The following is a 13,521-nucleotide window of genomic DNA, read 5'->3' on the forward strand; positions in this document are numbered from 1 at the left end:
CCGTCTGAGGTGCTGAGATGAAGGTCGGCCTGGCTGGATGTGTCAGTCTCCACAGTGTAGTCCATGTCCTGGATGGCAGAGATGACACCCTCTCTGGCAACAAAAGAGCTTTCATCATAGTCCATCAGGTGGAATGACGTGGACTGGTCAACAAACCTCTTGTAGATGGTTTGGACCATGAGTCGGGTTTCCATGGTGCAGAAGGTGTGTACAGCCTGCTCTGCTGCTGGGCAGATGACTGAGAGGAACATATGAAGGCCCTCCAGTGTGACCTGCCTGTTGAACAGCTGTGAAAGCTGCTTCTCTTTGCTCAGCTCTTCCAGGAGCTCTTGTTCCATCTGATTGAGACACGTGTCTCGCTGTGGTCCAGGCCTGTCAACATCATTCAGTGTCAGGACCAAGATAATGTAGCTAATAGTTGCCTAATTTTACAACGAGTAAACATATAAAGCTCAAGTCCGAGGATCTACTCTGTTTTACTTACCAGTCCAGCCATGAACAGGTCTCTGCAGTCCTCTCTGCATGCCGAGTTATCCATCTAATATAATTTGTACACATCTGTATAAAAGTTAAATATTTTCCATAAGAGCATGAGTCAAATCAGGAGCAGCGTGACTCACTCCTCGAGGAAACTTCTTCCTGTCAGCAGCCAGGTCTTAAGAGTTTACAGAACCCTACCTTCCACATCAGCATCCTCTGCTCACAGACAAGTGACTAAAGCAATGTTATCTTACTACATACAGTATTTAAGTTCAGAGTTTATTGGATTGGGTTGGAGATATTCATGAGTTTTCTCAGTGAAAACATCAGTCAAAACCAAGTATGAGCTGATCCTACTAACAAGTGTTGGCCCAAAGATTCATGGGCTGGGTTATACATGCATGCTGCTTTGTTTCCATGAACATGGGCACTGTTCAACCAACCCCACGTGTAGCATAAATACCCATTAGAACACCAAATCTATATTACTCCCCAGCTGAAAATAGCCATTGTGTGCACTGTTTACACCTTTACATCAGTAATGTTTGATTAAAAAGTCCAGTGCCCAGTGCTTTAGGGGATTAGTTAGCCATTTAAAAAAAGTTCTAGGATTTTGAGCTGCCATTGTGATACACATATGAAATCTGAACATCACTAAATCCAGGTGTCATTTCTTGTTTTTAGACGCCAGTGTGAATGCCAACACAACACCTGCGGTGAGTCATGTGATCGCTGCTGCCCAGGTTTTAATCAGAAGCCATGGCGTGCCGCAACTGTCGACAGGCCGAATGAGTGTCAACGTAAGTGTACATATACAAGGATTCATTCAATGTGTAAACAAAAACAAACAAACAAAAAAACCTGATGCTACTCCCTGTGCACCTTGAATTATGGGCCCCTCTCAAAGTATCCTCCTGCCTCTGATATTTAAGCCCTGTTGTAGATGCCCTGATATGGTATTGTAGAGAGCCTCAGTACAGAGATGAGCGGACATTCCTCATATGATGTGTGTGATGGCAGCATAGTGCACAGCTAGCTCCAGGATAACTGCTTTTTGACACAGGAGAGTCTGTGTCACCTGGAATCTAATTGCTCTGGGCTGTTGACAAAATTTCCCTTAATGAAATATGACCTTGTAGCAGCCACAAAAGCAGAGAGAAAGATGAAGAAGACTTGTAATTCAATCAGTTCACTCATGCAGTGGAAACACACCCTAACTATTCATAAACACTGATGAAAATGGTGGCATACAGGAAGAGGATGTACCGTCTTGTTTAGTTTGGATTTTATAGGTGCTCTTAACACTTAACAACCAGACGCATAAATGCCGATGGGGGAGCCAGAGGTAATTTGCTGAGGGATATAGAATAATTCATTGTGTATGTATGTCTGACTTGGGGCTTTCCTTCTCAGCCTGCCAGTGTTTCTCCCATGCCTTCGACTGTTATTACGACCCAGAGGTGGAAAGGAGGGGAGCAAGTTTAGACACCTTCGGCAGGTACGACGGAGGAGGAGTGTGCATCGACTGCCAGGTATGAACTGCACATCAAGTCTAAACTGATTCCTCTGTGTGTGTGCGGTTGTAGGGGTGGAGGAGTTGTAAAAAATAAAATTTAATTCCAAGTTGCCTGCGTATATTATTATGGAGGCCTCTGTGGAGCACTGCACCATTTCATTAATCTGCAACTTGTGCAAATGGGTTTATGAGGTCAAAACCAACTTTTGCCATCTACTCACTTTCCATTTTGCCACTCCAGGAACTTAATGTTGTGTAAAAGTGTGTTGAGTGTTAAGTATCTAGCGCTATATCTACAAAACAAAGAGGACTCCTGTGATGTCTCTTGAGCACCTATGTTCACCTTGCTAAGTTTTGCATGATAGTTGACACGTCTTTTTTGTGCTTCTTTAGCACAATACAGCTGGAGTGAATTGTGAGCGATGTATCGAAGGCTTCTACAGACCTTATGGGATACCTCCAGAGTCTCCTAATGGATGCATACGTGAGTCACTGCCTCTGTTTGTTCCTTTTATCTACAGTAACACTGAAATGCCCATTTTCTGTCCTGTGTATTTTTTCTTTCATTTTTTTTTACTTGTTATTGCTACTAGTTTATTTTTTCTTCTTTTGAAAGGATCTGAGTATTGCCAGACTATCCAGGAACTGGCGATGTTGTCTAGATGTGCATAGGCTTATTTATGTCTCAAACTTAAGAACTATGGCTGCCATGTGTTTGTTTCACTTTTTTAAAATTTTATATTTGAAGTGGTTGTTGTGACTAGTGTGCAAGTGCTGCCATCTGTTTTTGTGTGAGAATATCTATTGTGAGTGAAAGTGTGAAGATGAATAGCTGCTGCTGTGGTAATCCACTACATATTGAAATAACATGCAAAGGCTCCTCAGTTTCCTCTAGTGATTTAATAACAGTAATAGAAGCATATTATGAAAGTGTTACTTGTTTTGGTTTAATATCCAGGATACGGCTCCAGATATTTTGGGAATGAATGTTTCATGATGTCATATTTAACCCCATAGTATGTGTGACTAACAAGTGAAGCCAAAACAGAGTTACATTCAATGAGTGTCAGCAGCTTGTTTGAGACAGACACAAATGGCACCATTGCACAATCACTGCTGGCACCATCGCTTCTAATACTGCTAAAGCGGGCTCTCCTCTTGTTTACATTACTTTAATAGTCCATGACTGCTCCCCACTGTATAAATAGCTGCCAGTTGTGTTTGGACATTAGAAAGTAGTGGAATTAAACTGGTTGGCCTGAGCACTTTGAAAAGTAAACCCCAGAATCCACAGTTTCAATTATGTGAGCTTAGCAGTGGAAGGTGTTCATTTTGGGAAAAACAGAGCCACTAAAATTCGATAATCTTTATTTGCTTTTGAGATCCCTTATTTTGAGACGATGGGAGGTTGAAAGCTTTCTGTACTTGTTACTTGAGATTGTATGTTGTTTACAGTAAATGTCTTTTGCCTTACACTGAGTATTTTTGTGCTCTATTGATGTTATGCATGTAGACGTTACACTGATACACTTGTTGATATATGTGTGTGTGTGTGTGTGTATATATAAACACAATACATCACAATGAAAATGAATATTGAAGATAAAAGAGTGAAATATCCCATTTACATAAGTATTCTGACCCTTTGTTATGACACTTTCAATTGAGCTCTGGTGCATCCTACTCCTATCAATAGTCCTTAAGATGCTTCTACAGCATTAGACCCCACCTGTGCTTAATTTAGTGCAATGGATATAATTAGGAAAGGCACACACCTGTTTATATTCAAATCCATGAGGTCAAGAGAATTTTCTATAGATCTGCAAGACAGGATTTTGTCAACACACAGATCTGGGGAAGGATACAAGAAAATTTCTGCATCATTAAAAGTGCCCAAGAGCATGGTGGCCTTCATCATTATCAAATGGAAGAGACTTGGAACCACCAGCAACTTTCACAGATCTGGCCGCCAAGCCAGACTGAGTAATCAGGGATGAAGGGGCCTGATCAGCAGGTGACCAATAATCCAAGGGTCACTATGAATGAAATCCAGAGTTCCTTTCTAAAGATGGAGCCAATCCCAGCTGACATTGGGTGAGAGGCGGGGAGCACTTGGAGACAGACAACCACACTCACTCCTACAGGCAATTTAGAGTCGCTAATCAACCTAAGCCGCGTGTCTTTGGACTGTGTGAGGATGCCAGAGTACCTGCAGAGAACCCACGCAGGCACAGGGAGAATATGCAAACTCTACAAAGAAAGGCTGTCATTACTGCCAGAGGTACTTTAACCAACTAATAAGTGAAGGGTCTGAATACTTGTGTAAATTGGACGTTTCAGACTTTTATCATTAATACATTTACAAAACACTCCAAAAGCCTGTTTTCACTTTATCATTATGGAGTACTGTGTGCAGATTGATGTAAAAAATGAACTGAATCAATTTTAAGATGATTCTCAAACATAACAAAATGTTAAACTTGAATTTCCAATACCCACGATATTTATACATAGATTTTTCATAACAACATGTGATCCCATCAGCATGCAGGTGTGAGGAAAGGACTACATCTGGCTGTGAAATGGGGTCTGGAAGATGTATCTGTAAACCACAGTTTGCTGGAGAAAACTGCAATAGCTGTGCTGAGGGATACTATTACTACCCCGATTGCATTAGTAAGTTTTGTTGTATTTAAGTCTAAAACATGCTGGATGGTATTTAATGTGTGGATGTATAAGTAAATGAGCTAATATCTGGATCAGTGCTGTAAAAGCATAGAAAGGCGCTATACAAGTAGAAGACCATTTACCATTCTGCCTTTCTATGGAACCTTTGAATCTAGTACAAGAAAAAACTTTATTACTTGACAAAATCATATCTGTTTTTGGGAACTCAGAGTGTGGACGTATACAGGGTCAAGAGAAACCAGCTGAACCCAGCCTTTGATGGTTCAGTCCATCAGGTTTCCCCTTCAGGGTTTCCCCTTGTTACTGTACATTCCACATGCCATACCTCCAGTCTTAACAAACAGACACAGCTACTAAACATGCAAAGCTTTCAGCAGCATTTGACCTCTGGGTTCCTGGAATTTGAATGACGTTTCATAGATAATCATTTCTCACAGGAGACATTTATGTTTTAATGTACCGTATTTGAACTGAAATTAGTTCATCTAGCCCAGGTACAGTTGGCTCAGGAAGGAATCACTGACTTTTTCCACATTTTTTATGTTGTAGGTTTAATTTTGTATAATAATCTTAAAGCTTGCAGTAAAAGTAATTTGTCAAAGCCTGTAATACATAAAGTTGATGTTTTACTTGCCTTCCATTTGCAATCAGGATATCCCATATACCCGGCAACTACTGAATCTCCTATTGTGGGTAAGTTCAGTAAGCAGGTTTATAGTGTCACATACCACAGTTTAGCTTATGGGTATTTTGAACAATCTTTTTAATTGCTGTTACTGTTCAACTGTTTTTCTCCATCTTTTTTCATTGTTTCTGTACAGTGCCCATCCCCTGCCCTCCAGGTTATTTTGGTTCACCCACCTGTCAGCGTGAGTGTGACTAAGTTAGCAATGTTCTGCCACTATAGAAGTCTTTGCAGGCTTATGCTGCTATTATTCCTTTCCATTTGCATTTCCTTTAAAGAGCCATTGCTACTATGCCACCTTGAAGAACTTTTTTACACTTTCTCGCCACATGAAAAGGGGCTTTAGAGGACCATTTAAGGCTCCACAATCTGCCTGGGGTTTTCATAAAGTTAAATGTTAAAAACATGTGGCAGGGGTCAGTCCAGAAAAGCCTAAATGTGTAGGTCCATATTTGTGCTGTATGTCTTATGAAAACAAAAATGGCAGTATAATATGGTTGGATTAAAATGCTGTTGTAATATATTGTGCCCTAGTACAGTATAATATATAATGAGTAAATCTGATGCTTAATGACAACATATTTCTTGCAGTTGTTGAGCATAACAGACTGATGAGAATAAATTATGATCAGTGGGGATTTACTTTAAGTTCAAATTGTTTCTGTCCTGGGATTGTTCAGTGAGAGCCAATCAGTCTATTATTAGTTACACCCCCCTACTAAATTCCCTTTTTTGGTTTTCTCCAAACTGGGAAACCCATTATCAGTTATATGGAATTTCTATTAAAACAATGACCTTTAGCCATTTGCTTTTTATGTCTTTCCATTTGTCAGTTAGGTTAGGGTTAAGAACTCAAGAAGAAGCTTCTTCAGCTGCTAATAAAAGCAGATTTTATTGATGTGTTTGTGCACAGAGTGTATATGTGACTACAGAGGGACGGTGTATAGTGTGTGTGATGCTTCAGGGAGCTGCTTGTGCCGTGCGCATGTGGAAGGGGAGCAATGTGACCGCTGTCAACCTGGACACCACTCCTTCCCAGACTGCCAGGGTGAGAAACAATCACTATGCCCATGAGCATTACCCCTACATAGACAGTGAAACACCACCTCATGAATGGTATTTGTCAGAATGATAATGAAAGAGATGAGCAGAAGCTGTTAGAATGTAGACATAATCAGAGGCAATAAACTGGAGAAGCTTCTCATGGCAGTGTGGCCACTAATAATATTTAGCAATAATTGCAGACACTTGCACAGTTGTGGTTGGTGTACTGGGGAGGAAATGAAATGAAGTGAATTGTAAATCATATAGAAATCAAGTGTGATAGTATGATATTGGTCAAAACTCCTACAGTAGAGAGAAGTGAGTCTACATCTTAGTGTTGGCATGTGTGTTCAATGTTGCTGTCTGGCTGGCGCCTCTGTTATGAGTATGACAGAGGCGATACAGAGCGGTGGCGGCGCACTGTACACAAGCATGTTATGTCTACGTTATGTCTTTTGCGTTCTGAATGCACTGAGCCATTTCCTGAAAGCTTTATTAAGTACTACAAAAGACAGATCTTGTGTTCATCACCTTATTATTTTAATATTTCCATAACGTGCAAATAATTGAAATAGGTTTTCCAGCATGTGTTTGCTTTACCGTTACACAAAAGTGTCCTTATGCCTGTATGAGTCTGCTTGCAGTAGTTGTGGGGATAAGGACACTTCAAGCACGAACAGTTGTTTGCTGTTTTATAGTAACCTTCAACCTTATGACTCTTAAACCTCAAGGCTCAAAAAGTATGTTCCCGAAAAGCCCAAACTAACAGAATCAATCTTATCTTATTATCAGCGTGTGTGAGTTTAAGTAAGATTGTGTATACTGTTTTTATAAATATTTTTTTTACTATGTCTACATAAAATTTGAGGAAAGTTGCCATACATTTAACAAAAAATGACAAAAGAAATATGATTTATTATTTTGTGAATAAGGCGTAACTCAGTGTGCAAAACTGCAAATGCAGCTGATGACACCCTCTTTTCCTTCCTCCAGCGTGTCTCTGTGATGGGGCTGGTGTGGCTGACTATGTCTGCAGTCCAAGTGGACAATGCATTTGCCTCCCCAACTATGGGGGACAGGAGTGTAACGAATGTGCTCCAGGCTACTATGGATACCCAGATTGTGCTGGTGAGTTGGCTTGATCTCTCTATGTCCATGTACTCTGTGTGACTATGGTAGATAAACTAATTGGATGCATGGGAACTTTGCTGGTGGAAAAATGCTGCTGGTTTCACTGGGCTCACTGTGGCCTCTTCTCATGACTCTGTGGAGCAAACATCCTCATTCTCCCACAGTATCATGTAAAACACAACGTTGCCCTCCACATTGATTTATTTAATGCATTCTGCATGACACAACATATCACAGAGAGCTGGAATAGGAGCTATATATGGACTTCTTTCTTCTAGGGAATCATATTCTCAAAAATAGACAACTGGGAATCACTTAAGAAAAGCTCAATCAGAAAAACAGCTTCAAACCCTTTTCTCATTAGATTCACCCAACTCTAATGATGATAACACACATAGGCTTGCATTGGAAGGTCCTACTCTGTTTTGTTCTTGTCCCCAGCCTGCCAATGTTCGCCTAAAGGCTCGTATGGCAATACGTGCAACCCACTGTCGGGTCAGTGCCTGTGTCTGCCAGGGGTGGTGGGCCAGCAGTGTGACCGCTGTGCCTCTGGACTCAGGTTCCCCCAGTGCTCAGGTAATCATGTCAGCAACCACCATAGTCATAAAAACGTTTTATGACTTTTTATGATTTTGGGGCTGAGGCAGAAGCAGCTTTTATTATTTAAAACAATAATATTTAATGTGGCGGAGCTTCTTGGCAGGGCTCAGTAATCCAGTAAGTTTGTCGTTTAAGATTTTGAGCTGTTTCACGTTAGACTATCTGCCATGTTTAATGGTGCACTGCAGACACTTACTAACTCCTTTTTTCTTTTTGTATTAATTTTGTTCTTCCAGCTTCCATCAGTCAGTGTAACGCAGCAGGAACCGAGGTCTCCGATCCGCAAACGGTATTCCACTCTTAATAAACTTTAATTTTATTACACAGCCCAACTTTGATCAAGTTTTTATTAGTCTTGATAACAGATGTGGTGACAGTTTGATCCATCACTGGCCCTATGGGTTTGGATTTTATATGGTCTAACAAACCTACAACTGATGACACAGCTGTGCTGCTAAAACTTCACACAACATATTTTACAAGGAAGTGTTTTCCCCCTGAAATGTAAATGTAATTACAAAAGGAAAAGAGACTTCCTCTCATTTTGAAGAGGAAGAAAAACAACAGCAAGAAGTAAAGGTCAGCAGCTGCTACTCAGCTTTCTTCTTTTTATTTTGGAAGATATCTTATCTTTAAAAGTAAAAAGAAAAACCCAATTCATTTCCAGTCATTCAGAAAACATGTAGAGTAACACAATAAATATAAACAGGCTTTCAACAGTAGTTACCATTTTAAACAATCCTTAGATTTCATATTTGTTATTTCAGGGCTTGTGCCACTGTCTGCCAAATGTAGAGGGAACCATGTGCAACAGGTGTAAACCTCTTTACTGGAATCTGGCTAAAGGCAACCCCCATGGCTGTATAGGTAAGTGACCGGAAATCTAAAAGAAACAGAAAGCTATTACTGACTTAAGTTTGTAAAAGGTGTGAGAAAAAAAATACCCCAGTCTCTTTTTTTGTTTCCCCACGAATATTTTTTCCTGATCACTGGTCCAATTTTTTCCAACTGTATTAAATCACCATTAGCTGACAAGGCAGTGATATGGGCCTTGGCTTCTCTTACCCAGAGGATATGCCAACAAACCCCTATCAACAAGGATAAATATGCCTCCCAGTCTCATTGAGGTGATTTGAGGAATAACACACTGACACAGGCAAATTCTTGCACCTGAACCTAAGAGCCATACTATGACAGAGTAGTGATCAGAGCAGTAATCTAATGGCACATTGACAAAAGCCAAACCTCTGGACTCCTACTCACAGAAAAATAGTCCACGGGAAAGATTTATTATCCAGGCAGTGAGGGAACAGCTTCAGGCTTTGTCCAGATACCTGACTTATGTTACAGTTCTGCTCTCTAACAAGAATGTTATCACTCCCATGCTGCCTGAAGACTCATGAAAGGACGGGGGAAAAGGACCTTTTAATATCCTAAGAATGCCTCTGGTTGACTGTGACCAGACATGAGGGAAAGATTTTTTTTTTTTGCTGTGTTGAAAGCAGTCAGGCTCCTTTGGACCTTTGATGCGCAGATCTCTGCAGATTTGAGGATTTTGTGCTGTTGCGTTTCTCCCATGAAAGTGACAAAATCTTCTAATCAGAGTCTGTTCACTGTAGATCCCCTTTACATTGTCATAACCTGTCTTTCTCTCATACCAGAGTGCCAGTGTGATTTGAAAGGGACCCTGAGTGGTGTTGCAGAGTGTGAACAGGTGAAGATTTCATTCCCACCTCTGGACTGATAGCTGTCTATTACTCACATTATGGTGTTTTAGACACTTACAGAGTTATGACCGAATTGCTCAGGCACAGCTGTGTAACACTTTGCTTTCCTCCATGTTATCTGTTTGTCTAGCAAAGTGGACGGTGTCACTGTAAGCCTAATGCATGTGGACATTCATGTGACTCTTGTGAGGATGGATACTTCCTGCTGCAGAAAAGGAATTATTTTGGCTGTCGAGGTAAGTAATCCTTTTTGAACGTCTAACTTCACATCTCGTTTACATATACTATGTACAATTTATTGTTATTACTGTTACAACACATTTTCAGGTAGACACAGCTGTGAAACATTGCCTTTCAGCCTGGTGTTAAGTCATCCTAGGATAGATCCCGGGCAGTGACCAGTTCTGATTAGTACAGGGAAGGAATTTGACATTGAGAAAATGGGTTTTCAAGGTATATAATCAAAAATAATGACCCCTGTTACTCTGCTTCTTAGGCTGTCAGTGTGATGTAGGTGGTGCCATTGACATGGCGTGTGATGAGATGTCTGGACAGTGCCGGTGTTGGAAGAGCATAGTTGGCCATAAATGCACTGAGTAAGATATGGAAGACTTTAATGTTATAATTCACTTAGAACCTTTACTTGAACTATACTGTTTCTCTCTTTTGCTAATCAGTGTTGCTATGATTACTATTTTAACTTGGTTTTAATTAAAATGTTCATGTACCTTGTTAGGCCAGCAGCAGGCTACTATTTTCCTACCTTGCACCAACTGAAGTTTGAGGTGGAGGATGGTACAACGCCAAATGCCAGACCAGTACGTTTTGGTTATAACCCCCAAGAATTCCCAGATTTCAGTTGGAGAGGTTACGCTGTTATGTCCCCTGCACAGGTTAGTACACATTCCCAGTACACTGGTACCTTAAGCTACACTGGCTATACTCATGATAATGCTAGTAAATTATATATTTCTGGGGTTGCCTATCTGCTACTTAACTCTATAGCTTCCTTTCTCATCCCTTTTCAGTCTATTCTGACACTACTGTGACTCTTAAGCTTTTACCTCTCTATTGAAATTCCTGCTTAAAACACACAATCTTCTATTATGTCAGGGCTGATGTAGAACTAACACTCTCTCTCTTCAGCCAGAGGTGATCCTAATGCTTACCCTTGGGTTTCCTGGCCCTTTCCATATTGTGTTGCGCTACACCACCCCCAAACAAAAGGGGAGAGCACAAGTGAGAGCAAGGATTTTGGTGGTGGATGAAGGTGGCTTTCAGTCTTGCTGTGACTGTAAGTGAAGGGCCTGGTTTCCTTTGGCTGTGTGCTCCTGTCTTCACCTTGCTTGCTTGCTTGTTTGCTGATTAACCCGCTCTGTTTGTTTAACTCCTCTGTGCACCAGACATCATTTCTAACCTTTCTCTTCACATTATACCTTCATCATCTACTCAATCCATTGCATCAGTTGTGTGTCACTCTCATCCCTGCAGAGTGAAGTCAGAGTAACAGTGCATGTTGACCTAAAAGATGGGAGGCAGAACTTGTTCCGTGTGGTTCTGCGGTACATTAACCCCAGCAGTACAAGCGTGACTGGTAACATAAGGGCTACCAATAACAGAGGCATTGCAGGTAAGGCTGCCTCAAACATTGATTCAGCATTTAAATTTCACCATTGTTTTATTAAATCTGACCCATCATTAAAGAAATAAGATAAATAACCCATCCCCCCTATGACATTTATATGTAAGCTTTTGCTTGATATGTCATGTGCTCATTATGTCCAGCTTCTTATGTCTTTTCTGTGCTCTCAACTCATTACAGCCATTTTATTTATTTATTCATTTATTTGCAGGGTCAGATCAGAGTAAGGAAGTAATATTCCCTGAAAGTCGCTCCCCATCCTTTCTCACTGTCCCAGGAGAGGGCTTTGCTGAGCCTTTTGCTCTGACTCCAGGGAAATGGCTCATATACATCAGGGCAGAGGGCGTCCTGCTGGTGAGTTCAATAAGGATTATGATGTAGGAAACCTCATGTAAAGTCTTCCTGTGTAACATTGCATTTGTTCATGGATAAAAAATAGCAAATAGACTGAAAACTAAAGTAGACAACCGTACTCTCTCTCCCAAGGACTATTTAGTGCTGCTGCCCCGGGATTACTATGAGGCGCCTCTGCTGCAGAAAACGATCACCCAGCCCTGCACATATTTACCTACTGTAAACAGAAATGCAAAGTAATTCTTAAAAGATTCTGTTCAACATCTTTGAGTCTATTTCTGTTTTAGATGTATCTTTTTTATAAGTGGTCTTATCTCTTGATGCCATTTTTACTTTTTCCCATGTGTGTCTCTCTGTCTCAGCTGTCTGTTATATAAGCATGTGGCCATGGATGGGTTCAGCTCTGCACTTGGCTCACAAGGAAGACTCTCCAACCGCGGCAGACGTAGGAGAAGACAAGTTCGTGTGCGGCGTCCCACCCCAGATCACCCAGAGATGGCTGCCCTCAATGGCAAACAGGTGGGAGACTGTGCCTTTATTCATTCATAACATAGAAATTTGCTGCTGGGTTCAGACTTTGGTTTCAGTGTAGTGGAGACCGCCTCAAATGTCTTGAATGCTAATCCATAAAACAGACTGAGTGTCTTGGGTAGGTTTCTGGTAGCTGTTTCAAAGTCTACAATAAAAGCACAAGATTGGGATTTTGGCATTAGGACCTGTAGGACTACAACTACCTGCCTAGTTAGCTGAAGTTAAATATTTAAGTTATTGCTTGAACAAGCTTTTATATAACAATTTGTTATCGATTGATTGCTTTTTACTTCCCTTGGATTCATTTTCAGCTTCATCCTCTTAAAATATCTGAATGTTTCCTATAAAATGTATGTTTTGTACCCTGTAGTCTCAGCTGGAGCTCAGTCTGCGTGTGCCACGCCCTGGTCCATATGCCCTTGTCCTGGAGTATGCCAGTGAGGTTGATGCTGTCCAGAATGTCAACATACTCATCAGTGGCCAGTCAGGTGGTCATGTCCCTGCCAGAGCTAACATTTACAGTTGTGCTTTCAGGTAAGTCCTTCATCTGTTGCTCCAGCTTCCACAGCATGTTTGTTATTTTTGTCTTTACAATGTGTAAAAATGACATCACCGTCTTAGAAAGTTATAGATTAGGTACTGTATGTTTGCAGTGGTTGTGTCCTGTAATCTCCACAGCTTTTTGTGCCGGAGCGTGGCAGTGGACAGCAGTAATCAGGTGGCAGTTTTACAGCTTATTCACAGGACAGAACTTCTCCTGCAAACTTCCACAACCTCATTACTGCTGGTGAGAGAGATGTTTCCACAAATGATTTGTTATATCTTATAATTTGCACTGCATCACACGGTTCTTAAATAAACCTGTTTCTCTTGTTAGTACAAAGTGTATGCAGTGCCTACTGAGGAGTTCTCAATTGAATATGTCGACCCCAAGGTGCTCTGTACCTCCACTCATGGCCGCTTCACTGAAGACACGTAAGCTATCTCGACTAAAACACACTGCATGCTTTTAGTAAAGCAGTCACACAGAGTTTTCACAACTCATTAAAGGAAGCTGCATTATAGAGGGGATGAAGCTACAAGACACACTTTGGGAGAGTGGAAACACACCTGTTTTCCATTT

General features: G+C 41.0%; 1 protein-coding gene across 1 annotated transcript in view; it reads left to right on the forward strand.

Moving 5' to 3' along the window:
* The window catches only part of LOC109957737 (laminin subunit alpha-3), a 52,971-nt gene that overhangs the window by 13,160 nt on the left and 26,290 nt on the right, over positions 1–13,521 (forward strand). Inside the window, exons 7-27 of the mRNA XM_020595869.1 lie at positions 1,165–1,280; positions 1,894–2,012; positions 2,390–2,480; positions 4,541–4,672; positions 5,336–5,386; positions 6,283–6,417; positions 7,407–7,541; positions 7,986–8,120; positions 8,381–8,433; positions 8,912–9,011; positions 9,806–9,858; positions 10,002–10,107; positions 10,368–10,467; positions 10,608–10,764; positions 11,363–11,501; positions 11,725–11,867; positions 12,000–12,103; positions 12,230–12,386; positions 12,769–12,932; positions 13,077–13,185; positions 13,276–13,373. Coding sequence (XP_020451525.1) covers positions 1,165–1,280; positions 1,894–2,012; positions 2,390–2,480; positions 4,541–4,672; positions 5,336–5,386; positions 6,283–6,417; positions 7,407–7,541; positions 7,986–8,120; positions 8,381–8,433; positions 8,912–9,011; positions 9,806–9,858; positions 10,002–10,107; positions 10,368–10,467; positions 10,608–10,764; positions 11,363–11,501; positions 11,725–11,867; positions 12,000–12,103; positions 12,230–12,386; positions 12,769–12,932; positions 13,077–13,185; positions 13,276–13,373 — 2,397 coding nt within the window. The remainder of the gene's footprint in view (positions 1–1,164; positions 1,281–1,893; positions 2,013–2,389; positions 2,481–4,540; positions 4,673–5,335; positions 5,387–6,282; positions 6,418–7,406; positions 7,542–7,985; positions 8,121–8,380; positions 8,434–8,911; positions 9,012–9,805; positions 9,859–10,001; positions 10,108–10,367; positions 10,468–10,607; positions 10,765–11,362; positions 11,502–11,724; positions 11,868–11,999; positions 12,104–12,229; positions 12,387–12,768; positions 12,933–13,076; positions 13,186–13,275; positions 13,374–13,521) is intronic.

Source organism: Monopterus albus, unplaced genomic scaffold (assembly GCF_001952655.1).
Source record: "Monopterus albus unplaced genomic scaffold, M_albus_1.0 scaffold28.1, whole genome shotgun sequence".
Classification (NCBI taxonomy): Eukaryota; Metazoa; Chordata; class Actinopteri; order Synbranchiformes; family Synbranchidae; genus Monopterus; species Monopterus albus.